The sequence below is a fragment of the Pongo pygmaeus genome, chromosome 21 (assembly GCF_028885625.2).
Source record: "Pongo pygmaeus isolate AG05252 chromosome 21, NHGRI_mPonPyg2-v2.0_pri, whole genome shotgun sequence".
NCBI lineage: Eukaryota > Metazoa > Chordata > Mammalia > Primates > Hominidae > Pongo > Pongo pygmaeus.
In genome coordinates, this window is record NC_072394.2 from 35,316,826 (window position 1) to 35,342,411 (window position 25,586).

At 51.5% G+C, this 25,586-nt stretch overlaps 1 protein-coding gene across 1 annotated transcript in view; it reads left to right on the top strand.

The window, feature by feature from the left end:
• Positions 1–25,586, top strand: part of EFCAB8 (EF-hand calcium binding domain 8) — a 103,820-nt gene that overhangs the window by 35,796 nt on the left and 42,438 nt on the right. Inside the window, exons 9-18 of the mRNA XM_054467054.1 lie at positions 363–487; positions 3,646–3,719; positions 5,698–5,828; positions 13,750–13,817; positions 14,031–14,182; positions 15,466–15,603; positions 17,015–17,125; positions 18,657–18,884; positions 19,969–20,039; positions 24,647–24,851. Of these exons, the coding sequence (XP_054323029.1) occupies positions 363–487; positions 3,646–3,719; positions 5,698–5,828; positions 13,750–13,817; positions 14,031–14,182; positions 15,466–15,603; positions 17,015–17,125; positions 18,657–18,884; positions 19,969–20,039; positions 24,647–24,851 (1,303 nt within the window). The remainder of the gene's footprint in view (positions 1–362; positions 488–3,645; positions 3,720–5,697; positions 5,829–13,749; positions 13,818–14,030; positions 14,183–15,465; positions 15,604–17,014; positions 17,126–18,656; positions 18,885–19,968; positions 20,040–24,646; positions 24,852–25,586) is intronic.

Below are 25,586 nucleotides of genomic sequence, written 5' to 3' on the forward strand. Positions count from 1 at the left end.
GGGAGTGGAGGCTCCACAGCCTCTTTTTTTTTTTTTTCTTTTTTTTATGACTCAGAGTCTCACTCTGTGTCCCAGGCTGGAGTGCAGTGGCACCAACTCAGCTCACTGCAGCCTCCACCTCCCGGGTTCTAGTGATTCTCCTGCCTCAGCCTCCCGAGTAGCTGGGATTACAGGTGCCCACCACCACGCTTGGCTAATTTTTGTATTTTTAGTAGAGATGAGGTTTCACCATGTTGGCCATGCTGGTCTCGAACTCCTGACCTCAGGTGATTAACCTACCTTGGCCTCCCAGAGTGCTGGATTACAGGTGTGAGCCACCGTGCCCAGCCCACACAGCCTCTTCTGTCTCCATCTTTCTGCAGGTCTGACTATCACAGAGGTGTGTTCTGCTATGGGGACGTCAAAGGCAACGTCATTGTCTTCACCTCCGAAAACATGACCAGTGGGCTGTTCAACCCTCGTATCCTCCCCAGGGCCTCCAAGTGGGGTAGCTAAGATGCTGGGGAAGGGGGCAGAGGCCTGGGCATGGCCTAGGTGTGGGTGCTGAGCCCATCCTGGTCCCCGAGCCCCCCACTCCTTGCCTCTGCTCTGGAGTCTCTGGGAAGGCGTCTGCTTCCAAGCGCAGGGTGCATGCCGCTCAGCTCAGCACAGAGGGAGAGGCGATGGGGGGCAGCAGAAGACCACAAGGGCTGGGGAGAGGGGTGGCCTCTCTGAGGATGGGAGGCTGTGTGGGTGCGGTCTGGGGGTGCAGGACGCTTCTCAGCCCAGCATGATGCCAGTGGTGGGACCCTGGGGAAGTCCTTCATCCACTCTGATCCTGGGTGAGAGCACTGATGCTAACTTCCTCGGATGGTGGTGAGGAGGCATGTGCTCTCCTTGGCTCTAGTGCTGCCTTTGGGTGGGCAGGGGCTGTCCTGGATGTGGGCTCTGTGGAGCCTGGGCATGGCCTGGCTGGCGTGGGTAAGTGGGCACAGCTGAGTCTGGAGCACCCCTTGCTGAGCGCTTTGCATACATCACCTCCCATAATCCGCCTCTACTGTCAGGAGGGAGGAGCCGCTGCTGCAGCCCATAATAAGAGGCAGAAAGGGTGAGGTAACCTGTACACGCCCCTGCCTGGTGAGCAGGGGCTAAGATCTGAAGTCTGGCTGCCTGCCCTGGAGTCTGTGCTTTTAGCCTTTTGCTGGGCTGCATCCCACACTGATTAATAGCAGGAGGAAGTCATTGGAGCTGTTCTGCCCAGGTTGCTAGATACCCAGAGGATACGGCTCAGGGCCGCCTAGGGAACTCATCTGAACTGGAGCCTCTCTAGAATCCAGCCTTGCACGCACAGTGCTGGCTCTCCAGGTTGCCTCACATCCATCAGGAGGCCCAGGCCACCAGGGGCCCCATGCAGGGCCACCGACCCCTCTTCCAGCCAGAGTTACTAAGCAGGACACTCCAGGGGTTCCCAGGCCTTGGTAACAGGCCCCTGGCAGGCTCATTGGGGCAGCGTCCCCTGCTGGCAGAGCAGGGACAGATCCTGTCCTGGACACAGCAGTGGGCTGGCACCCTGCTTGCCTCATTGGCCTCGAGTGCCTGCCCTGCCCTGAGCCGCCCACTCAGCTGCTTGAGCCTAGTCACTCTGCGCCACCCTGGGAACTGGCATGGGAGGTTGTGGTGGTCTTTGAGCCACATGGTGAATGGGATATCGAGGGAGGCAGATGACACTGGTTGGGCAGGAGTCCTTCCATGCCAACAACTGATTGAAGGCTAGGGACAAACATGAAGATGAGGTGGGCCCAGTGTGTGGACTTGGGAGGAGATGGACAGACCCAGGTATGTACCCCAGCTCTGTGTGACCTGGAGCCAGTTGCTTAACCTCTCTGTGCCTCAGTTCCCTTATTCAAATAGGGATGGCCCTACTTCCCTGATAGCTTTGGTATAAGAAACGTGGAACGTTAGGCACCTAGTAAGTGCACAGTGACTATGCTATAACTTCTCTGCTCTCCCTCACAGCCTAGTAGGAGAGACAGGCAGGTAAACTGATGATTACACCACAGCACATCATAAAGCTGACTCCTGCCTGTGCCCGTGCACGACCAGCCCCACTCTGGCAGTCTTGGGCAACTTTCCACCCCTCCCTGGGACTTACTTTGCAAGCTTCCTCCTGCCCTTGCAAGATGGGGCTGGTGACTTTGCAGCAGTACAATGCTTGGCATGAGCCCCCAGATCCATCCTTGCTGTCTCTTCCCTCGTCCATCCCTGGAAGGGAACCTGAGCCTAGACTGCCCCAGCATTTGTGACCCGCCTCCTTAAACTGCTCTGACGGAGGACCCATGTTTGTCCCTGACGGTGCTGGCTCTACTCGTCTGTGTCGGATTGGCTTTGCTTTCCCTGAAGATCCATCAACTGCTGGCCTTGAATGGTTTCAGCAGCCGGGAGACGCTAAGCCCCATGAGGGCTGCACCTGGCTTGTCTGAATTCCTCCAGGCAGGCTTGTTTTATTTTATTTAAGTTTTTTTTTTTTTTTTTTTTTTTTTTTTTTTTTTTTTTAACATTTTGAGACAAGGTCATACTCTGTTGCCCAGGCTGGAGTGTAGTGGTATGATCATGGCTCACTACAGCTTTAATCTCTTGGGCTCAAGTGATCCTCCCACCTTAGCCTCCCAAGTAGCTGGGACCACAGGCACGCCACCACCACTTCCGGCTAATTTTTAATTTTTTTAACTTTTTTTTTGTAGAGATGAGTTCTCACTGTGTTGTCCAGGCTGGTATCTTTTTTTTTTTCTTTTTTTTTTTTTTGAGGCAGAGTCTCGCTCTGTCGCCCAGGCTGGAGTGCAATGGTGCAATCTTGGCTCACTGCCACCTCTGCCTTTCGGGTTCAAGTGATTCTCCTGCCTCAGCCTCCTGAGTAGCTGTGATTACAGGCACACACCACTATGCCCGGCTAATTTTTGTATTTTTGTAAAGACAGGGTTTCACTATACTGGCCAGGCTGGTCTTGAACTCCTGACCCCAGTTGATCTGCCCGTCTCGCCCTCCCAAAGTGCTGGGATTACAGATGTGAGCCACCATGCCTGGCCCAGGCGGGTCTCTTAACTCCTGGCCTCAAGTGACCTTCCCACCTGGGCCTCCTAAAGTGCTGGGATTACAGGTGTGAGCCACTGCGCCTGGCCCAGACATGCTTATTTTATGATGCATGCCTGGAACTTCTACTTTTTGGAACCTGTGCTTTCTGGACAAGGGGTGCATGTAGTTTGAGGCATGATGGCAAACTCCCAAGTGATTACTTTTCAGAATAAAAAGAGCCTAGAGTCTCAATTCCTTCTCCACTCCAGCAAAGATGGAGCTCCCTAATGAAGAATTAGCTTGTTTAGATTGCAGCACCTAGGAAGCGTGAGGTGCCCTGAAATCTGGTTCTAGTTCTGCCATGCACTGGCAGGGGCACTCTGGGAGGCAGCAATGATCTGCCTGAGTCTTTTTCCTGGGGTGGGGGCACTCCGCTGAGCTCACCAGGACACAGTGAGGTGCCAGTGAGGGTTTGGGTGGAAAAGCCTTTTGAGAAGCACAGGAGTTGCAAGCCAACTCAAGATGTCTTCTGAGGCTTTGCTTGCCAAGCAAAGGGAGAAAGCTGCTGATGTGGACCTTGGTTTTTTCCCTTATCAGATCACTGGATCAAAGTTTCCTTGCAGAAACTCTTAAATGAGAAGTCTGCTTTGCATAGAAGCTACCGGCTGAAGGTGAGTTGTTTTTTTTCTTGGCCTGTTACAATGGTAATTATCTGTACACACATACCACTCAAAATAAATGCAAAAAGTGGATTTACTCCCTGGGTTCAGTCTTAGCCCTTGGGGTTTGGTCTTTGGAAACAGGTTGCAGCAGCTGTTGGATCCCATCAGCTCTATCTGCAGACCACATCTCTGTGGCCATGCCCCTCTCACGACCGCCATTGCTAAGCCCTGCTCCTGGCCGACACTGCCTCGCTCCTGGATGGCTGCAGTGGCCTCTAGCTGGGTTTCCCACTTCCTTTCTTCATGCAGCACTGTCTCCATTCAGGGCCAGAGGAATGATGAGTTAGAAATACAGTTGAGTCACCCCGGTAGCTTCTCATCACATTTGGAACAAAATCTCAAGTCCTTACCACGGCCGTCAGGACGTGAGGTGATCTGGCTCCTGCTTGCAAGCTCTGGGCTTGTTTTCAACCTTCCTTCTCCCCATCTGCTCTTCTGCAGAGGCGCAGGCTCCTCTGCTGTTCCCCGAATGGGCTCAGCCCCTTCCCGCCTCTGTGCCTCGGCATGTGCTGCGCCTTCAGGCCACGGGGCTCTCCCCAAAGGTACCTGTATTCCCCCTATCTACTTCCTGTGGTCCCAAGCAGCCATCCTAGGACAGCCCTGTGCCCACCTCTGCTTTCATCCCTTCACCTGCAGTGTTTACCAGCTCCCAGCTTTGTGTGGTCCGACCATTGATTCCTCATGCTGTCACCTTCACGAGATCGACAGCTCTTCAAGGGCAGGGACTTCATGCTCTCGGTTGTCTCCAGTGCCTAAAATAGTACCCTGCGCTTGGTGGGCTCCCAACCAATACGTTTGCTGCACAAATGAATGAATGAATGACGCACTCAGGGCGGTCTGGGTGGTCCAACAGGCCTGCACTGACTTTTTTTTTTTTTTTTTTTTTTTTTTGGTTGAGTCAGGGCCTTACTCTGCTGCCCTGGCTGGCATGCAGTGGTGCGATCATGGCTCACTGCAGCCTTGACCTCCCGGGCTTAGGTGATCCTCCCATCTCAGGCCCCCGAGTAGCTGGGAATACAAGCACCACACCCAGCTAATTTTTTTATTCTTTTTTTGAGACGGGGCCTCACTGTGTTGCCCAGGCTGGTCTACCTACCTTGGCCTCCCAAAGTGCTGGGTTTACAGGCGTGAGCCACTACACCCGCTCTTCTGTCTTCTGTGGGAAGCTCATCTTGGGCTTGGTTTTCCCTCCAGGTCTCACTCAGTGTCTTGGATTCGGTGCCTTCATTGCGACAGATGCTTGGTGACAGTGTGTGTAAAACCCAGCTCAGGGTCTTGCATGTAGAAAGCACTGAAGAAATATTTGATGAGCCAATCTCTCCAACCTGCCTTTTCCATTCTCGTCCCAGAGAGGAAAATCTCTAGATTGGGAGGCCAGGCACTGGTCCAGGTCACAGAGTTGGTGCCAGAGAATTCAGAGCCCAGCTAGCCCCTTCGACTGCGTGTCATCTTTTGTGGCTCAAGTTGCAGTGAAATGCACATTCTCATGCCCTCCATGCTTCCGTGAGCACTCCATGCTGAGACAAACATGGAGGGTGGCAGTGGGCCGGGAGCACAGCCCATCTGTAGAGGGGGCTCCCTGTGGATAACTAGACTGTGGCCTGGACAGACTTGAATTCATCCTTTCTCTCCTCGCAGGAGATGATTAGTATGGGCCTGACCTTCCCCATCCTCTAACTTACAAGATTTCAAATGAAAGTAGGCTTGTGTGCTTTTAAGCATTTTCAGTGACAAGTGATGGACAGTGCTGGTCATAGGACCTGGGCTAGGAGTGCGGGGCCACATCACTTTGTGATCACTAGGAGAAGGGCATTAGACTCTGTGATCTCTGGGCGCCTCCAGTCCCAGCACCTGGTCATGTTCTGGGGGCTGGGCCTGGAAAGTTGTCCTTGGGTGGAGTCTCCCACCATTGCTACTGTCTTCCCAGGCTCTCCATCCCAACTGGTGTCAGCAGGTCAAGTTCATCCCCCAGATGAACGTGGTGGTCTCCTGTTCGGCCATCGAGAAGTCCTCTCTGGTGCTGACAATATTGCCAGCCAAAGCCTCTGAGAAACCCAGGTAAGAAGTGCTTCTCTCCTGGCTAAGGCGATGGGGCTGGAAGGGAGGGGGGTGGTGAGTGGACCATGGGGGCTGACAGTGGCAGATGGTGGTTGGTGTACGGACTCTGGAGTTTAGTTTTTCCAGCATCGCCACCAGCAGCATGGTAAGAACACAGTAGCTTCTTTTATCTCCCAACCTATGTGCAAAACTCAGCACAGAAGCCAGCACAGAGTGAGTGGCAGTCAGTGAAATGTTTTCTGAATGAAGGGATGACTGTGAGTTCCTTTCTCCTCTGTGACCCTCAGTTCCCTCATCTGTGAAAGGGTATGAAAGCACGTACTTCACTTCCTCGACGGTTGCGTGAGGGAATCCTCTGTGGTATGTGTTCAGTAACTGGCAGTATTGGTTCTTTGCAGATGGTTCCAATCTATTTCCTTCAGTCTAGATTCCTCTAACCTAGAGTGAAGTTTTTTCTTTTCTTTTGAAAAACTAGTTAATCACTGGGCACGGTGGCTCATGCCTGTAATCCCAGCACTTTGGGAGGCTGAGGCGGGCAGATCACGAGGTCAGGAGATCGAGACCATCCTGGCTAACACGGCGAAACCCTGTCTCTACTAAAAATACAAAAAAAAAAAAAAAAAAAATTAGCCAGGCGTGGTGGTGGGCACCTGTAGTCCCAGCTACTTGGGAGGCTGAGGCAGGAGAATGGCGTGAACCCAGGAGGCGGAGCTTGCAGTGAGCTGAGATTGCGCCACTGCACTCCAGCCTGGGGGGACAGAGTGAGACTCTGTCTCAAAAAAAAAAAAAAAAAAGAACCAATTAATCACACAAGTATGTATTAAATGCATTGTCCATGTAAAAAATGAAAACATTATAAAGAAGGTTGGAGTCCTGAGGGGCTCCCTCCTTATTCAGTCCCCATTCCCTGACCCAGTTATCAAAAGCCACCACTTCTGTTTTTTTTTTTTTTTTTTTCTTTTTGTGACAGAGTTTCATTCTTGTTGCCCACTCTAGAATGCAATGGTGCGATCTTGGCTCACCACAACCTCTGCCTCCCGGGTTCAAGCGATTCTCCTGCCTCAGCCTCCCGAGTAGCTGGGATTACAGGCATGCGCCACCATGCTCGGCTAATTTTGTATTTTTAGTAGAGACGGGGTTTCTCCATATTGGTCAGGCTGGTCTCGAACTCCTGACCTCAGGTGATCGGCCCGCCTCGGCCTCCCAAAGTGCTGGGATTACAGGCATGAGCCACCGTGCCTGGCCCAGTTCTGTTCTTTTACTGTGTGGCTTCTGCTGTGCAGTTTACTGTAGATAAACTGGTAGATATGTTCTCTCGCGGAGTCTTCTGCTGGGTTGCTCTTGCCCCTGCAGTTTTCCTCCGGCCCCTAGTCTTTACCTTGAGCCTTTGGGGCTCTGACATTTTGCTCCTGCACAGGCTGAAGATTGAGCCCCAGGAGAGTCTTTTTGGGGGAACAGCAGGAGATTTAAGGCCTGTATTGGGGAGAGACTGGGTGAGGCCAGGGTGGGGTTGGGGCAGAGACGGAGGGCAATTTAGACCCGTGTCTGTCCCTTTCTGTCCTGGTTGTTTTTCAGGGGAAATTTCAATCCTGAGATGATAAAGCTAATTTAGTCCAGCTCCTCATTTTACAGATGGGAAACCCAAAGCTTAGGGAGGGGAAGTGACTGTCTTAGAGCAGACATTTGAGCTGGAGTTTTATCTTGGGCCTCATTATATGTCCAGTGCCTTTTTTTGTTTTGTTTTGTTTTTGAGACGGAATCTTGCTGTGTCACCAGGCTGGAGTGCAGTGGCGCAATCTCAGCTCACTGTAACCTCCACCTCCCGGGTTCAAGTGACTCTCCTGCCTCAGCCTCCCTAGTAGCTGGGACTACAGGTGCGTGCCCCCACGCTCAGCTAATTTTTGTATTTTGTATTTTTATTATTTTTATTTTTTTATTTTTTTGAGACGGAGTCTCACTGTGTTGCCAAGCTGGAGTGCAGTGGCACAGTCTCGGCTCACTGCAACCTCCACCTCCCGGTTCAAGCAATTCCCCTGCCTCAGCCTCCCGAGTAGCTGGGACTACAGGTGCACGCCACCACACCCGGTTAATTTTTTTTTGTATTTTAGTAGAGACGGGGTTTCACCATGTTGGCCAGGATGGTCTTGATCTCCTAACCTTGTGATCCACCCACCGCAGCCACCCAAAGTGCTGGGATTACAGGCGTGAGCCACCATGCCCGGCTTAATTTTTGTATTTTTAGTAGAGACCGGGTTTCACCATGTTGGCCAGGATGGTCTCAATCTCTTGACCTTGTGATCCGCCCACCTCGGCCTCCCAAAGTGCTGGGATTACAGGCATGAGCCACCGCACCCGGCCGTCCAGTGCCTTTTTAACCAAACAGTGCACTGTGTACATTTCTAGACAAGTCCTGGAGCTCCCTGCAGGCCGGAAAAAGGGGCCTCCGGGAATGTCTGATGTGAAGGGGAAGTTTCAGTCTTGGGTTCAGTGCTTTGAATGGGGCTGTGGCAGGAGTTTGCTTGGAGCTGTTTGCTGAGGCTATCTGTCTGCATTGGTGGTGGTATCACTTAGTGTATATTGGGGCATCCAATCTTTTGGCTTCCCTGGGCCACATTGGAAGAAGAAGAATTGTCTTGAGTCACACATAAAATACACTGACACTAACACTAACAATAGCTGATGAGCTAAATAAAAATCACAAAAAAATCTCATAATGTTATAAGAAAGTTTATGAATTTGTGTTGGGTCACATTCAGAGCTGTCCTGGGTTGCATGAGGCCCATGGGCCGTGAGTTGGACAAGCTTGGTTTTATAAGATATGTGTTTCATTCAGATCTTGTTTTATTGAGTCCTGATGGCAGGAGGATATCAGGGGGTCACCTCACCAGGGCCAGGAGGGCCTCCATGGGCTGGGCCTGCTGCCTTCCTGACCTCATTGCCTCCACCTGCCCACTCAGCTCCACTGGCCTTCTTCAGGCTCAGGTGTGCTCCTGCCCCAGGGCCTTTGCACAGTTCTGCTGTCTGTGGTATGCTCTTGTTATTGATTGACTGATTGATTAATTGATTGAGACAGAGTCTTGCTGCAATGCCCAGGCTGGAGTGCGGTGGTGTGATCTCGGCTAACTGCAATCTCCACCTCCCCGGTTCAAGCGATTCTCCTGCCTCAGCCTCCCAAGTAGCTGGGATTACAGGCACGCGCCATCATGCACGGCTAATATTTGTATTTTTAGTAGAGACGGGGTTTCACCATGTTGGCCAGGATGGTCTTGATCTCTTGACCTCATGATTCGCCCGCCTCGGCCTCCCAAAGTGCTGGGATTACAGGCATGAGCCACCGTGCCTGGCCTTGTTTTTTAAATTAATTAATTTTAAGTTAATATTTTCATTATACAAAGTTTCAAACACATACAAAAATAGATAAAATAGTATAATTCTTTCATATCACCTAGTAGCTAGTTCACATTAATATTTCTCTAAGTACCTCAGAGTATCTTCTTACGATATTTGGAACTAGATATAAGCACGGTTCTGGGATGGTTTTGAGCAGAGAACTGGTGTGGTCTGACTTATATGTTGCAGGTGGAGTGTCCATGGGCAGGGGTGGCAGTGAGGATACCAGTGAGGAGGCCATTGCAATAGTTGAGGCTGCATAGGATGGTGGCCTGGAGCTGGGCTGTGTTGTGGGATGGAGGGATTGGAGATGTATTTTTGGGGTAGGGTAGAGAATATATTTACACACACAAACACAGAGACACATGCTCCCTTCCTTCAGCCTGGGTGACAGAGCAAGACCCTGTCTTCAAAAAAAACAAAAGACTCCATTCAGGTCAGACACGGTGGCTCACTCCTGTAATCCTAGCACTTAGGGAGGCCAAGGCAGGAGGATCCCTTGAGGCCAGGAGTTCAAGACCAGCCTGGGCAACACAGCAAGATTCCACCTATACAAAAAATTTAAAAATTAGCTGGGAGTGGTGGCACACCCCCATGCATTCTTGTCTGCATGCAGTGCAATGTACAGGCCGGCAGGTGGCACCATTGACCACTTGCTGGTCTCCCGTTTTGGCAATGCCATTTTAGGGCATAGCCTCCGTGGGTGGGGCCTGGCATTGGCACCCCAACCTCTGCCTCTGGAGTCAGCCTCAGCCTCCAAGGCAGTGTGGGCCTGAGGGTCTGGCTTCCCTGCAGCCAGCCTCACCTGAGTTCTCAGATGGTTCGAGTCAGGAGCAAATCTGATGGAGCGGGTGTGGTAGCAGGAGCCGGTGCTGAGTGTGTGGACTGACCCCCGGCATCTCCCCGACTGTCCCCTCTTCCTTCACTTCTGCCACCACCACCTAGTTGAAGCCACCGTCATCTCCCACCTGAACTGCTTGCCCTGGCCCTCTTAGCAGCCTCACTGTGTCCCCTCAGGCCACGTTCCCTGACCCACAGCCATCAACAAATATGATCCAACCAGGGCCCTGTATGGAGCCTTCAGCGGCTCCTGGCCAGGGCTGTGGATTGGGCCCTGCCCGCCTCGCCCATGTCCTCTCATGCCCTCTCCTCCTGGCCCACCTGGTACCCACCACACCAGCCTTGCACAGGCTGCTCCCTCCGGCTGAAGCCTCACCCCTCCCCTGGGCTCCCTGGGGCTGACTCCTTCTCACCCTTCAGGTCTCTGCTGCCCTGGACCCTCCTCAGAGAGGCCGGCAGAAGTGAGCCTCCTTCTGTTGTCCTCCGTCAAAGCCATGTGCTTACGTCCCTTGCAGGACTCACCATGATTTGTAAATGTCCATCTCCCTTCTGTGTGTCCACTTCCTCCTGCTGTTTCCCTCTAGAAGGAAAACCCCCTATGGCAGAAGCCTCATGTCTGTGCCCCTGGTAATCCTGGCAGGAGTAGGAGCCAGGAAATCTTTGTTGATGAATATATGAATCGGCCTGAAATAATTTCTAGTAACATTTTGGTGACCATTCTTCCAGAACATTTTTCGGCAGCACATATACGTGTGGAGGGAGGAATATCTGGTTTGGCAATAAATGAAATATGTGTACTGCCATCTGTTCTCTTTGAAGCTTTGATTTTTAGAGGAATCCTTATTGCTCTGGACAGATGATTTAAAGGGGAGCAAGGCTGTAGATGAAGGAACTGGCTGGGAGGCTGATACGGCAAAGTCAGGGGCCTGGGCTAGCAGCAGCCATGGGAGTGGAGGGAAGTGGGCAAGGAGGACTTGGGGCCAGGCTGGATAATGGGAGCCATGATATTGTCCAGGTTGATGCCCAGACACCTGGCTTAGGCCCCCCGGGAGTGGTGGAGGAACCGGGTCAGGGGTCACTTCAGTGGAAGGCATGCCGTGTCAGGGGGCCGGGGCCCTACTACAGATGCCTTTGAATGGATTTTTTGTTTCTTTTCTGAGGCAGGGTGTCATTCTGTTACCCAGGCTGGAGCTCAATGTAACCTCAAACTCCCGGGCTCAAGCAATCCTCCTGCCTTAGCTTCCTAAGTAGCTGGGACTGCAGGTGCACCACCACGCCTAGCTAATTTTTAATTTTTAATTTTTTTGTACAGATGGGATCTTGCTGTGTTGCCCAGGCTGGTCTTGAACTCCTGGCCTCAAGGGATCCTCCTGCCTTGACCTGCCAAAGTGCTGGGATTACAGGCGTGAGCCACCGTGTCTGTCCTAAATAGAGTCTTTTTGTTTTTTTTTCGTGGACAGGTTCTTTCTCTGTCCGCCAGGCTGGAGTGCAGTGGCATGATCACAGCTCACTGCAGCCTCAACCTCCTGGGTTCTAGCAATCCTCCCACCTCAGCCTTGCAAGTATTTGGGACTGCAGGTGCACCACCACGCTCAGCTAATTTTTAATGTTTTTGTACAGATGGGATCTTGCTGTGTTGCCCAGGCTAGTCTTGAACTCCTGGCCTCAAGGGATCCTCCTGCCTCAGCCTGCCAAAGTGCTAGGATTGCAGGTGTGAGCCACCACACCTGAATGGAGTTTTCTTTTTTTTTGAGGCGGTGGTGGGGTGGGGGTACTGACTCTTTCTCTGTCGCCCAGGCTGGAGTGCAGTGGTGCGATCTTGGCTCACTGCAACCTCCGCCTCCCAGGTCCAGGTGTTTCTCCTGCCTCGGCCTCCCAAGTAGCTGGGATTACAGGCACATACCACCATGCCTGGCTAATTTTTGTATTTTTAGTAGAGGTGAGGTTCTACCATGTTGGCTAGGCTGGTCTGGAACTTCTGACCTCAGGTGATCCGGCCGCCTTGGCCTCCCAAAGTGCTGGGATTACAGGCGTGAGCTACTATGCCCGGCCAGAATGGAGTTTTGAAGAGTCTAGTAGAAGGAGCTGGCGGGGCAGGATGTTGTGGATGAGAGGCATGGGCATAGGCACAGAGCATCTGTGGCTCTTAGGCCTGTGAGGGCTGCAGGGCCCTGGCCTTCCTGGAACTCCCGTCTGGGCCTCTCCAGCCCTCTGAGCCTCACCCGGCCCTAATGAGCCTCTCTTCTCCTGGATCGCTGCTTACTGAGCTTCCTGCCACCTCCTGCCATGTCCACCCTAGGTCTGAATCCTGACCCCTGTGCTTGAGGAGTAATATTTTTTCTTCACCCATTGTAAGGTTTATGGCTGAGACTCTGATAAGAAAAGGCAGATGAACAAGAGAAAAGCATGCACATTTAAGTTTCATGTGACATGGGAGCCTTCAGAAAAAAACCCAAAGAGGCAAGGACGCCTGTGTATTTTCATGTGAAGTTTGATGAAGAATGGACAGTCATGCAGGACGATTCGACTAGTACCATCTGATGGCAGTAAACTGTTTGTCCAGATCCCCCTCTGTGTCCCTGTGTCTTCAGAAATAAGGACATTGGGGCCAGGTTCGGTGGCTCATGCCTGTAATCCCAGCACTTTGGGAGACCATGGTGGGCGGCTCACCTGAGGTCAGGAGTTCCAGACCAGCCTGGCCAACATGGTGAAAGACCATCTCTTCTAAAAATACAAAAATTAGCCAGGCATGGTGGTGTGTACCTGTAATCCCAGCTACTCGGGAGGCTGAGGCAGGAGAATCACTTGAACCTGGGAGATGGAGGTTGCAGTGAGCCAAGATCGCACCACTGCACTCCAGCCTGGGCGACAGAGTGAGACTCTATCTCAAAAAAAAAAACAAAAAAACAAAAAACAAAAAAAACCCAGACATTCCTTTCCCCCAGGTATAGGTATAGAGTGGGCACCTATGGAATCACTGTTCTATGACCTGCTTCAGGGAGAAGGCTAGGGGAAGGCAGGCATGGCCCTCCTGCTGCTTCTGCTGTTGTCTCAAATGCCAAGGTGCCATATTTTGGGGTAGCATGTCCTAAACCCCATAACCCCCATCGTTTGCAATCTGTGTGACCTTGGGGAAGCTCCTTGACTTTTCCTTTTGGTGTCTCTATCCCTAGTGCAGGGCAGTTCTATTCTTGGGTATTGTATAAGATGTCCAGATGATGCAGGAGACAGCACCCCACATGGGTACCACACGTAGCCAGGGTGGGGCACCCGGGAGCTTCCTTTCTGTCCCTCCCTTGGAGCCCCGCTTTTTTCTTGATTTGTATCATGGATGAGAAGATGCCTGTCCCAGTACAGTTGATGTGCAAATCAAATTTGTCCTTGGAATGAGGCCAAATGCTTTACAAATGTCAGGAGTCGCTCCTGCCTGGGAGCTGTCTCTACCTGGAAGGTGGCATCTGCACTGTGGGCTGTTGGTTTGGGGCTGGGACTGGGCTGCTGCTTTGCCTGTGGTGCTGAGCCCTGACTTGGCTGCAGGGTGAACCCTGGGTGGTCTCTGGGGCTGTTCCTCTCCTAGGATGGAGAGGTAGTGACTCCTCCCTAGGCCTCCTCCCACCCCAGGCTCAGTCTCAGAGGCTCCCTTGGGGCCACTGCTCCCGGCCCTGCAGCCCTCACTCCTTTGATATTGTAGGTTGTCAGTGCTGCATTTAAGGAAAGGGATTCTTTGCTTTGATTACTGCCCAGACAGGAACTTCCTGGGTAAGTCACCTTCATGTCACCCAGAAGCTGCTGGGGGGAGGACTGCTGGGGATGGGGGGACCACCAGAGCTCAGGAGAGGGCTGCACAGCTTCTGGCCTCTGTCTGGCTTCCTCTCCTGCTGCTCTTGTCCCCACTTCTGGGCGCCGCCTTCACCAGTGGGTGAAGGTCCCCAGTGGAGGCCCCTGGGACTGACACCCACATCTTGACCACAGTGACTGGTGGCTACGATGCCTTCATCCGCCTGTGGAACCCCTTTGTCTCAAAGAGGCCCGTGTGGCTGATGAAGGGACACCAGACCTCAGTGACGCACATCCTCGTGGACAGCAGGAATAGCAGCATCCTCATCAGTGTCTCCAAGGACAAGGTCCGCCCCGACAGTCTGCCTGACTCCTTCTGTTCCTCAGGGAAACACACTGGCCAGAGAAATGGCATGACCTCCCTGCCCACAGCCCCACATCTGGCCAAAGGCCTAGCAGGAGGGGCCCCGGGTGGGAGGAAGGCGAGGGTGGCCATGGACCTCTGAGCATGTCCCCAGAGCTGGGTTCCCAGGTAGCCCAGCCTGGCTTCTAACTTTGTGACCCTGGCAAGTCCTTCCCTTTTCTGAGCCTCAGTCCTCAGTCTCCCCATCCATAGAATGGGCTGTTGAGTGGTTTAGAGAACCAGCAGCAAAACAGCAGTGCAGTGTCTGGCGCAGGGGAATTGTGCAATGCATGGCAGCCATTCCGCTGTGCTGCCCCTGCCCTCGATCTGTACCTCTCAGCTGCTCTAGTGACCCCTCCTCAGCTGCCTGGCCATGAGGGCCGGGCTTGGCCTTTCCCACATGCCAGGGCTCCCACTTGGGACCCACCACTGCGCTCCTCTGCAGCTGTAGGCTCAGGATACTGCCCCGTCTGCAGGGCTGTGGGCCCACAGTGCTGGGGGCCCTCCTTTAGGGGACAGGTTATGTTTTCTGGGACTCTGGAGATGGAGAATTGTCAGGGCCCTCAGGGTCACCTGGACCACCCTCTCCAACATATCCACACACCCTCCTGTCTGGAATTTTCCCAGAAGCCCTGGGAGCTGGGATCATCACCTCTGATGAAGGGTCTGAGTCTGGGGGCATGGGGACAGGGACGGGCTCGCTGAGGTCCCCAGTCGGCCATTGGCAGAGGATGCCTCCAAGAAGTGAGGGTCTTGGAGGGACTTCTGTGGGGCCCTCTAGGGAAAGTTTCTTCACCTGGGAGGAGTGGGAGGGGCCCCTCTGGGGATAGGCAGGCCACTGTGGCAACTATATTGGTAGCCACTATCGGACTGTGTCCCAGGCTGGAGTGGCAGCAAGGGAAGGCCTGGGGCCAGCATGTGCTGCCTGGCTTGGCTTTTGTGCCCAGCCAGTGAATTCAGCTGCTCCAACAGGGTGGAGGCCTGGGGGCAGGCTGGGGGGTGGAGCTGTGCCCGGCTGTCAGTCACTGTGTACCTGGGTTATCTGAGCACAAGAGTAGCCTCTCTGCTGCTGGGTGTGATGGTGCCAACACCACGCATATGTGTTGGAAGTGCTTGGACGGATGATGTGCCCTGGCCTTGCTCGCCGGAGGCACCCCCAAGGCTTCAGGAGTCAGCTACATCCCCGAGCACCCATGCTCAGCCTCTTGCCTATTTCCCATCCCCCAGAATATTCGCGTATGGGACATGCTGGACTACATATGCCTCCAGTCCTTCTGTGGGAAGTTTTTTGCTCTGGGAAACTGCCCCATCACCAGTGCCTACTTCTTCGAAAAGGACAATACCCTCATCTGCAGCACCTACTCAGTGAGTGCTGTCCCAGGAGGGAGTGGGGTCGAGACCGCAGGTGGAGGGCCAGAGTCTGAATCCCATGGGACACCCAAGGGGTGGCCGCGTCCTGTCCCTCCTGGGACTGCTGAAGCGGCTGGACTCTGTGGCCTGGCCTGTGAGGGGCCGTGTCTTGGAATTTCCTGAAATCCTGTTTCTAGGCCCCCAGCCTGTCACCCTCTCTGCAGCTGCTGCTGTTGTCTGCACTGTCCCCACTCAGGCATCCTCAGCCTCTCCCTCTGGGAGCCACCCTGAACCTCAGGCTTGTTAGGAGCCCTTCTTCCATGTTTTCTTGGCCCCGTTCCTTATCTCAGTCATGAGCCTCATAACTCTGTCCTGTCGCTATTATGTGACTGTTTTTCCTGCTAAGTAATGAACTTTGGGAAACAGGGGTCACGTCCGAGCAGCGTCTCTGCAGGAGAGACCCTGTGGGAAACTGAGTCACAGATAGGAAGGCCATCTGTGACTCAGGACTCAGCAGGAGCCCCTGTGAGGTCTGTCCTGACCCTGGAGGACAGGAAAGATTGGGACAAGCACGAGGGGCTTCCTGTGGAGGATGGGGGTAAGGGGGCCCACAATAAGGTGGAGGCTTGGGGAGCTGCAAGGCTGAGCCACAGCCCATAGATGGGAGCAGAAGCCCAGAAAAGAGATGTGGGGGCCACTCGTGCTTGAGCTCCACCAAGGCCTCCCATACTCCGTGGGCTGGGCCACCCTGGCCGGTGACATGTGTGTCATCCTTATGCACTTGGCTGGCTCTCCCCTAGAGAGCAGTTTTCTTGAGAAGGAAGGTCGTGGGTTCCTTTATCTCCTTGCTGAGTGCCAGACAGGTGGTCAGCATTTGTTGAATTAAATAGGCCTTTGAAGTTCATTTCAGATCACCAAACCTTATCAACTCCCTGCCTTTAGTTGTGAACAGAGAATGTATGACAAAGACACTGTCCCATCTCTCTAGGAACCTACAGGGTAGAAGAAAAACAGATAATTTCGGTAGAAAGTGCTATGTGTTACGGTAGAGTTGTGCTTTTTGGAGCACAGAGGAATCCTTAGCCTCGCCTGGGGCAAGGGGGAGGCGGGGAGGGCTTCCCGGAGGGAACACCTGATTGAGGCTTCAGCTTCTCAGAAGTTATAAGGTGAAAGGGACCTTGGACTTGGAATTTGGGGCTCTAGGAACACTAGGGTTTGGAAGGCTCAGTCCCAGGGAGCGGGGGCCATGGAGTAGGGTGGGGGTATCTGCAGGCTGCTGAGGAACCTGGAGTCTTGCTGGAATCAGGCCTGCGTGTGGTCAGGATGTCTTGATGTCGTGATTTATTGGAAGTTTTTCCCGGCGGCTCATCAATGTGAGCGGAGCCCTTCTGACAGACGAGCTCTCTGCCTCTTTCCTCACCTACAGATCGGGATCCTAAAAGGGTACTTAGAGGCCCAGGGGCCTATCAAAGCAAAGAAGAGGACCACTCATTGCTCACCCCTGTGTGCTGTCCTCTACAGCAAGATCTTCAAGCAGGTGAGTGGCCCAGGGCTCGCCTCTGAGGCTGGTGGGAACACCAGGTGACACGGGGCAGAACCAGACCTCCCTGTGTGCCTGGGTCTGTAGTCAGCTGCCATGGCACGTTGGGAACTCTTACAGCCTTGATGGTGGTGCTGGGGCAGCGGGATGGACACAGAAAGCAGCTCTACAGATGGGCTGGCGTGGGATCAGCTCAGAGCTCCATCCGTTAGCCATGGGATCGCCTAACTCCTCTGAGCCTCATGCCCTTGGCTGAGCGCCTTGGGTCAGCTCTGGACCGGGCGTTCTTTACGTGGAGTGTGAGACGGAGTGCTAGTTGTGGGGCGCTTTCCTAGGTTCCCAGAGTGGATGCTGTTCTTAGACATCTCTTTCCAGGGAAGCCATAACTTGGCTTTGTTCATTGTAGGAAGGGACGGAGGCCCAGGCAGCAGGCAGCACCTTGGTCCTGCGTGGAGTCTCTGGGTTGGGCAGGGCAGCTGGGCATGAGGAGTTGCTTCTGAGGTGTGAGGATAGGAGGGGCTGCTGCCTGAGGCCCTCTGCTCACTCCCACCCACTGGGACCTCTTGTCTGGCCCAGGCTCTGGACAGGTGCGCTGCATCGGCTGCAGAAGTGGCCTCGGGCTGCACAAGGCTGGAGCTCACCATTCTGGGCTTCTGTCCCATCCTGGCTCCTGCCACCACCATCTCTCACTGCCTCAGGGCTCTTCAGTACCTTCAAAAAGTTTGTTTAAAATTTTAAAAAATTATCAACTTTTCTTGATCTTCTCAGTAGGGAGGGTTGGTCTGAAACCACCTCACCTGCTCCTTTTTTTTTTTTTTTGCCAGGGTCTCGCTCTGTCGCCCAGGCTGGAGTGCGGTGGGATCTTGGCTCACTGCTGTCTCTGCCTCCCGGGTTCAAGCGGTTCTCCTGCCTCAGCCTCCTGAGTAGCTGGGACTACAGGCATGCACCACTACCCCCGGCTAATTTTTGTATTTTTAGTAGAGACAGGGTTTCAGCATGTTGGCCAGGCTGGTCTCAAACTTCTGACCTCAAGTGATCCACACTCCTCGGCCTCCCAGAGTTTTGGGATTACAGGCGTGAGCCACTGTGCCCAGCCTTACCTGCTACTCTTGCATTATAACAATGGCCATGGTGGCAAAATGTTTCATTGAGTGGCATGGCCGTCCTTATTCTCAACATTTCCCTACTTAGGGGGCAGTTAGTTTATTTCTTATTTTTTTGACGGGGTAGTCATGATTAATATTGTTTCAGTAATGTCTTTTCCAGATAGGGATTATTTTCTTTGGCTAGATCCTGATAAGTGCCATTTCTGAGTTAACAGGTCTTCACCACACGTTCCAGTTTGCACTGCCCTGTGATACAGGGCAGAGGAGGTCCTGTTTTCAAAAGCAGCTTATGCTGTAGCAGGGGGCCCCGAACGTCTGTTTTCTCAGTGGATGGAGGGGAGGGGCCAAGGCAGGCTGGAGACCACCCTTGGGAGTGGAGGCCCTGGCCTCTCCAGCAGCCCCCAGCTGTGTGCTCCCCACAGGTGGTGAGTGGCTGCCTGCGCGGCACAGTGAGTGTGTGGGAGGTCGTGACGGGCAGGAAGACGATGGAGTTCTCTGTGTCTGGCGGCCAGCACATGGAGATGACCGCCATGGCCCTGGATGAGTCAGAGCGGTGCCTGCTCACAGGTTTGCGGGATGGCACAATGAAGATGTGGAACTACAACATTGGCAAATGCCTGTTGACCTTTCCCAGTCCGGAACAGCTGGAGGTCAGTCTTGCTTGTCAACTACAGCCAGGGACAGCCTCTTGGGAAGCAAAGCACAGCTCCTGTGACCCTGGGGTGCACTATTTTTTGTACCTCTCTGAAAGGGTGTTCATCATAGTCAGATGGCCTGGCGTCAAACCTCCCTGAGCCTCTGTGTCCTCATGCATGAAATGAAGATAGGTAACAGTGCCTGGACTAATAGGTTTCCACTAAGGTTAGCTACTGTTGCTCTTTAAATTTGCTAGCACTTCTTATTCCGCATACTGGAGCTTTGGATTGCATTTCTAGCAGTGGGATCAGTTAATTCACAGCCACCCATGGTCACCCCTATTTGGGAAATGCCTGACGGTATTATAGGGCCAGTCCACGGGAGTGGCATAGGGCAAAGCCAGCAGTTCTACCCTAACTTCTGTGACGTAGTCCTTTAACCAACTCAGAAAGTGTAGTTAGCTGGCCAGGCAGCGGCTCAGGCCTGTGACCTCAGCACTTTGGGAGGTTGAGGCAGGGGGATCACCTGAGGCCAGGAGTTCGAGACCAGCCTGGCTAATACGGTGAAACTCCCATCTCTGCTAAAAATACAAAAAAATTAGTCAGGCGTGGTGGTGGCTGCCTGTAATCCCAGCTACTCGGGAAGCTGAGGCAGGACAGGCCGGGAGGCGGAGGCTGCAGTGAACCGAGATCGCGCCATCACACTCCAGCCTGGGCAGCAAGAGTGAAACTCTGTCAAAAAAAAGGAAAAAAAAAAGAAGAAGAAAGAAAGTGTACTTAGTCAAGACTCCAGGGTTGAGTACTGCTCCAGATCCTATCACTCAGTAGTGACTTGACCTTAGCCAGGTCACTTGCCCATTTCCCAGCCATCCTCTCTAAAACGGACATGGATGCCTACCCTATCTCACTCCCCTAAGTCCATCAAATGAGGGAATAGGTTGTGAGAGCATGATGACAAATACATGATGGTATCAACTGTAGGCGATTCTCATCATCGAGAGGTTTGACTTCTTGCTTGGCACCTTTAGGAAGACATTTAGGGCCCAGAGCCATTTTCTCTGAGAAGTTTTCTAGTTCTGTTTTCTTTCATCTTCAACAGATTAGTGGGATTATCCATATGAACAAAGTGTTCTATGTGACAGGATGGAGTAAGAGAATCACTCATTTCCTGTGAGTAAAAGCATGTATGGTGAGTAGGTTCCAGTAGCTGTGTGTTCTCTCTCCAGATAGTTTCCTCCATTCCTGGCTTTCCTGGTGGGTGGAACACCATGCAGGAAGTTAGTGGTGGTAAATGACTATTGCTTCATCTGCTCATCCATCCATTCATTCATTATTCATTGAGGCTAATATATTCTTGGCCTTTTGCTAGGTGCCTGGGATGGGTATAAACAAGAATGTTGGAGTCTTTATCCTCCTGGAGTATCTAGTTCAACGGGGGAATGTCTTAGTCCATTCGGGCTGCTGTAACAGAATATCATAGACTGAGTTGCTTATAAACAACATAAATTTATTTATCAGAGTTCTGGAGATGGGGGAAGTTCCAGACAAGGTGCCAGCAGATTTGGTGCCTGGTGAGGGCCTACTTCCTGATTTATAGACAGCTGTCTTCTTACTGTACCCTTACATGGTGGAAGGGGTAAGAAATCTCTCTGGGGCCTCCTTTATAAGGGCACTAATCCCATTCATGAGGGCTCCGTTTTCGTGACCTCATCGCCTCCCAAGGCCCCACCTCCAAATATCCTCGCCTTGGGGATTACGTTTCAATATAGGAATTTTGGGAGCAAAATTCAGTCTATGGCATTCCATCCCTGACTTCCCAAAATTCATGTCCTTCTCTCATGCAAAATATATTCATTTCATCCCAATAGCCCAAAAGTCTTAACTTGTTCCAGTATCAACTTTAATGTCTAAGTCCAATATATCATCTAAATATCACCTAAATAAAATATGGGTGAGTCTCAAGGTACAATTCATTCTGAAGCAAATTCCCCTCTAGCTGTGAACCTGTGATACTAACACGTTATGTACTTCCAAAATAGAATGGTGGGACAGGCATAGGATAGATACAAGGGAGAGATACAAAAGAAGAAAGGAGGGACAGGTCCTGAGCAAGTTAAAAATCCATCGGGGCAAATGCTAGTAGACCTTAAATCTCAAAGATAATCCTCTTTGGCTTGCTGCTCTGCCCTTCAGTCCTGCTGGGGTGGCAATTCTGCCCCTGCAGCTTTGCCCGGCAAGCGATTGGAACCCTAAGACTCTGGGAAGCCCTACACTTACAGATTTGGAGAGCCTTGCCCCCATAGTGGCTGTATGCTTGGGCCCTGCCCCTGTGGCACTTCCCTGCATGAGCCCCCTGGCCCTGTGGGGCTGCAATTCTAAGGCTGTGGCTCTGCTGGGAGACCCTGTCCTTTGAAATCTAGGTGGTGGAGGCAGCCATGTCCTCCCAGCTCTGCTGAGTGCAGTCCATGCTGTACCATGGTCCACAGGAGCCACACCTACAGTGGTCAATGAGCATGAAGAATGGAGCCTGTGAAGTTAAGTGATGATGGTAGAGTGTGCTGTGGTCCCATGGGCACTGGTGGCCATTCCCTTGAAACCATTCTGCCCCCAGAGCCCTTGTACTCTGGGCTGGTGATGGGAGGGACAGTCCTAATGATCTCTGAATTGCCTTCAGGGTCATTCTTTCATTGTCTTGGAGAACAGCACTGGCTTCTGTTGGGTTGGCTGATCCATACTAATCTCATCAAACAGTGCTTGGCTATGTCTTTAATGATTGTATTAGTTTGTTTTCACACTGCCATAAAGAATGCCTGAGACTGGGTAATTTATGACGAAAAAGGGTTTAAATTGACTCACAGTTCTGCATGGCTAGGAGGGGGCCTCAGGAAACTTACAGTCATAGTTAAAGGTGAAGGGGAAGCAAGGCACATCTTACATGGTGGCAGGAGAGAGAGTGCAAGGGAAACTGCCACTTGTAAACCATCAGATCTTGTGAGAACTCACTCACTATCACGAGAACAGCATGAGGGAAACTGCCCCCATGATCCACTCACCTCCTACCAGGTCCCTCCCTCGACATATGGGGATTACAATTCAAGATGAGGTTTGGGTGGGGACACAGAGCCAAACCATATCAATGTTCTTTCCTGAGCAGCCTTTCTCATTCCTTTCTATATGGACAGGATGAATCTTTTAAGTTCTGCTTCCATTTTTTTTTTAAGACATGGGATCTCACTCTGTCACCCAGGCTGGACTGTAGTCATGAGATTATAGCTCACTGCAGCCTCAGCTCCTAGGCTCAAGTGATCTTCCCACTCCAGCCTCCAGAGTAGCTAGGACTACAGGCACATGCCACCATGCCTTGCTAATGAAAAAAAATTTTTTAATAGAGATGGGATCTTGCTATGTTGCCCAGGCTGGTCTTAAACTCTTGGTTTCAAGCAATCCTCCTGTCTTGGCCTCCCAAAGTACTGGGTTACAGGCATGTACCACTGCTCCTGGATTCTGCTTCCTTTTTGATTAACAGTTTGGTCTTTAAACCATTTGTCTCTTGTTGCATTTTATTATAAGTTGTCAGGAGAAACCAGGAAACTCCTTCAATATGTTACATAGAAGTTTCCTCAGTCAAATATCTCTAGCTGTGAACCTGTGATATTTCTTATCTTGCAAGATCTACCTGTCTCAAAACACTAGAACACAAATATAATTCAGCAAGTTCTTTGCCATTTTGTAACAAGTATGACCTTTCCTCTAGTTTCCAATAACATGTTTCTCATTTCTTCACCAGAGACTTCACCAGAATGGTCTTTAACATCCATATTTCTACCAAAATTCTGTTTAGGATTACTTAGGTATTCTCTAAGAATATTGAGGCTTTCTCTGCATCTGTCCTCTTTTCTTTCTAGGCCCTCACTGGAATCACCCTTAATGGTCTATGCATAGCAATGCAGGCTTTTTCTAGCATGGACCATCCATCCTCTACCTATTACCTACTTTTTTTTTTTTTTTTTAAGACAGTCTTGTTTTATGGCCCAGGCTGGGGTGCAGTGGTGCAATCTTGGCTCACTGCAACCTCCGCCTCCCGGGTTCAAGTGATTCTCGTGCTTCTGCTTCCCGGGTAGCTGGGATTATAAGTGTGTGCCACCACACCTGGCTAATTTTTTGTATTTTTAGTAGAGACAGGGTTTCATCATGTTGGCCAGGCTGGTCTTGAACCCCTGGCCTCAAGTGATCCACCTGTCTCAGTTCCCAAAGTGCTGGGATTACAGGCATGAGCCACCCTGCCCAGCTGCTGTTACCTAGTTCTAAAGCCACTTCCCACATTTTTAGGTATTTGTTACAATAACACCCCACTCCTGGTACCAATTTCTGTCTTCGTTCACTCAGGCTGTTATAACAGAATACCATAGAGTAGGTGGCTTATAGCAACAGAAAATTATTTCTTATAGTTCTGGAGGAAATTCTTAGATCAAAGCACTGGCAAATTCAGTGACTGGTGAAGGCCACTTCCTGGTTCATAGATGGCCATTTTCTTACATGGTAGAGAGGACAAGGGATCTCTCTGGGCCTCTTATTTTTGTTTTAGTTTTTTAAGAGACAGGATCCTGCTCTATTGCCTAGGCTGGAGTGCAGTGGCATAATTACAGTTCGCTGCAGCTTTGAACTCCTGGGCTCAAGTGATCCTCCTGCCTCAGCCTCCTGAATAGCTAGGACTACAAGTGTGTGATACTATGCCTGGCTAATTTAAATTTTTTTTTTGTAGAGATGTCTTGTTCTGTTGCCCAAGCTGGTCTTGAACTCCTGGCCTCAAACGATTTTCCTTCCTTGGCCCCTCAAAGTGCTGGGATTATAGGCATGAGCCACCATGCCTAGCCTAGGACCTCTTTTATAAAGGCACTGATTCCATTTATGAGGGTTTTGCCCTTCTGTCCTAATAACCTTCCAAAGGCCACACCTCCAAATACTCTCACATTGAGGATTAGGTTTTAACATAAATTTTTGGAGAATATGAATGTTCAGTCTGTATCAAGAAGGCAGGTACTAATCAAATATTAATACTTTCTTTTTATTTTATTTTATTTTATTATTATTATACTTTAAGTTTTAGGGTACGTGTGCACAATGTGCAGGTTAGTTACATATGTATACATGTGCCAGGCTGGTGTGCTGCACCCATTAACTCGTCATTTAGCATTAGGCATATCTCCTAATGCTGTAATACTTCCATTTATAATTATAAAGTATATTCAGTGCTGTGAAAAAAAAGTAGGAGTTTCTATGGGGTTGAATGGGTGGAAACCTGATTTCTTCTTGGGGGCGGTGGTCAGGAAAGGCTCAGTGAGGGTGTTGTGGGTGGAGTGCAATCTGAAGCGTGAGAAGGAAGGGTCTCTGTGAAGTCTTTAGGGTAGGATGAGCATTCCAGGCAGAAGGCACACTATGTTCAAGGTCCCTTTCTTTTTAGGGACCTCTGTAAGGCCACAATGTCCCCCCCCTTTAAACCTTAATCCTTACCTAGGTATCTGACTGGGGGTGTATTACACATTCATTATCTGTAAGATTAGTTTATGTAAAGCTCCTACGACAGGGCCTTTGTAGAAGGTATGTAGTAAGCGCTTAGTAAATGAGGTCAATGGGACATGGCTTCAGCCCAGCTCCAACACCTGAGAGTATCCTCTGCTGAGTTGGCTCCCAGAATCCTCAAGGTTCCAGTGCTTCCCCAATGGATGGAGCATTACAGGCTGACCTCTCAGCCCTCCTGCCTCTGGCCATGTGCACAGGTTCCACAAGACCAAGCCGGTACTCTTGTGCTACCACTGGCAGACCTACCACACGGAGGACATCCTGAGCATGGCCAAGTACCAGAACCAGTTCCTTGGGACCTCCTCCTACAGTGGGGACATCCTCTTCTGGAATACCGGCACACTCAAGCCCATCTTCAACTTCAATGCCTCTAGGAGCCCCTTGCCCTTGCAGCCCAAGAGGGTATGTTAACAGGAGCACACTCTCCTCCCACCCTTCTCTCAGCTGTGAACCAGAATCCTGTGGGGCAGGGAGGGTGGGGAGCACCCTGGGAAGCAGGAGGGATGATGGTGACTTGTTCTGGAGGGGGTGGGGAGCTTGGTTAGGTAGGTGGTAGTTTCTGTAATTATCCTCATTGGACAGGTGAGAAAATGGAGGCACACGGAGGTTAAGCACCTTGCCTAAGGTCACACAGCCAAGAAGGAGTAGACCCAAACCCAGGCAGTCTGACTTCAGAGGCTGGCAGTGCTGGTCCTGCCATCTTTAGTAGATTACTCACTCCTTTCCCATTGCTACTACACATTACCACTCTGGGCTCCCCAGTAGGCACTTAGGAAACCCATACAGTCTCCAAATTCCCATATCTCAGCAGATCAAAGCAGGAAGGGACCTCAGGGGCCACCTCATCCAGTGGTTTTCCAAATGTATTGGAGAGAGATGCTTGGAAGCTACTGCAGGGGGGCTCTGGTAGGTGGGGTTTCCCCCAGAATAGCTCAGCTTTTTATCTGTTTTATGCTTTGGAGCTTCCGTTGAGATTAAAGGTAGCCTCAAAAATATTTGGAAACCACTGTCCATTTTACAGATGAGAAGACTGAGTTCCTCATGGGAGCAGTGTCCTGCCTATGGGTACTCAGGGCATTGCAGCTGGCCAGGAATGGGGTTAGAAACTCTGGTCTGATGCCTTTAAGGGGGGCTAGG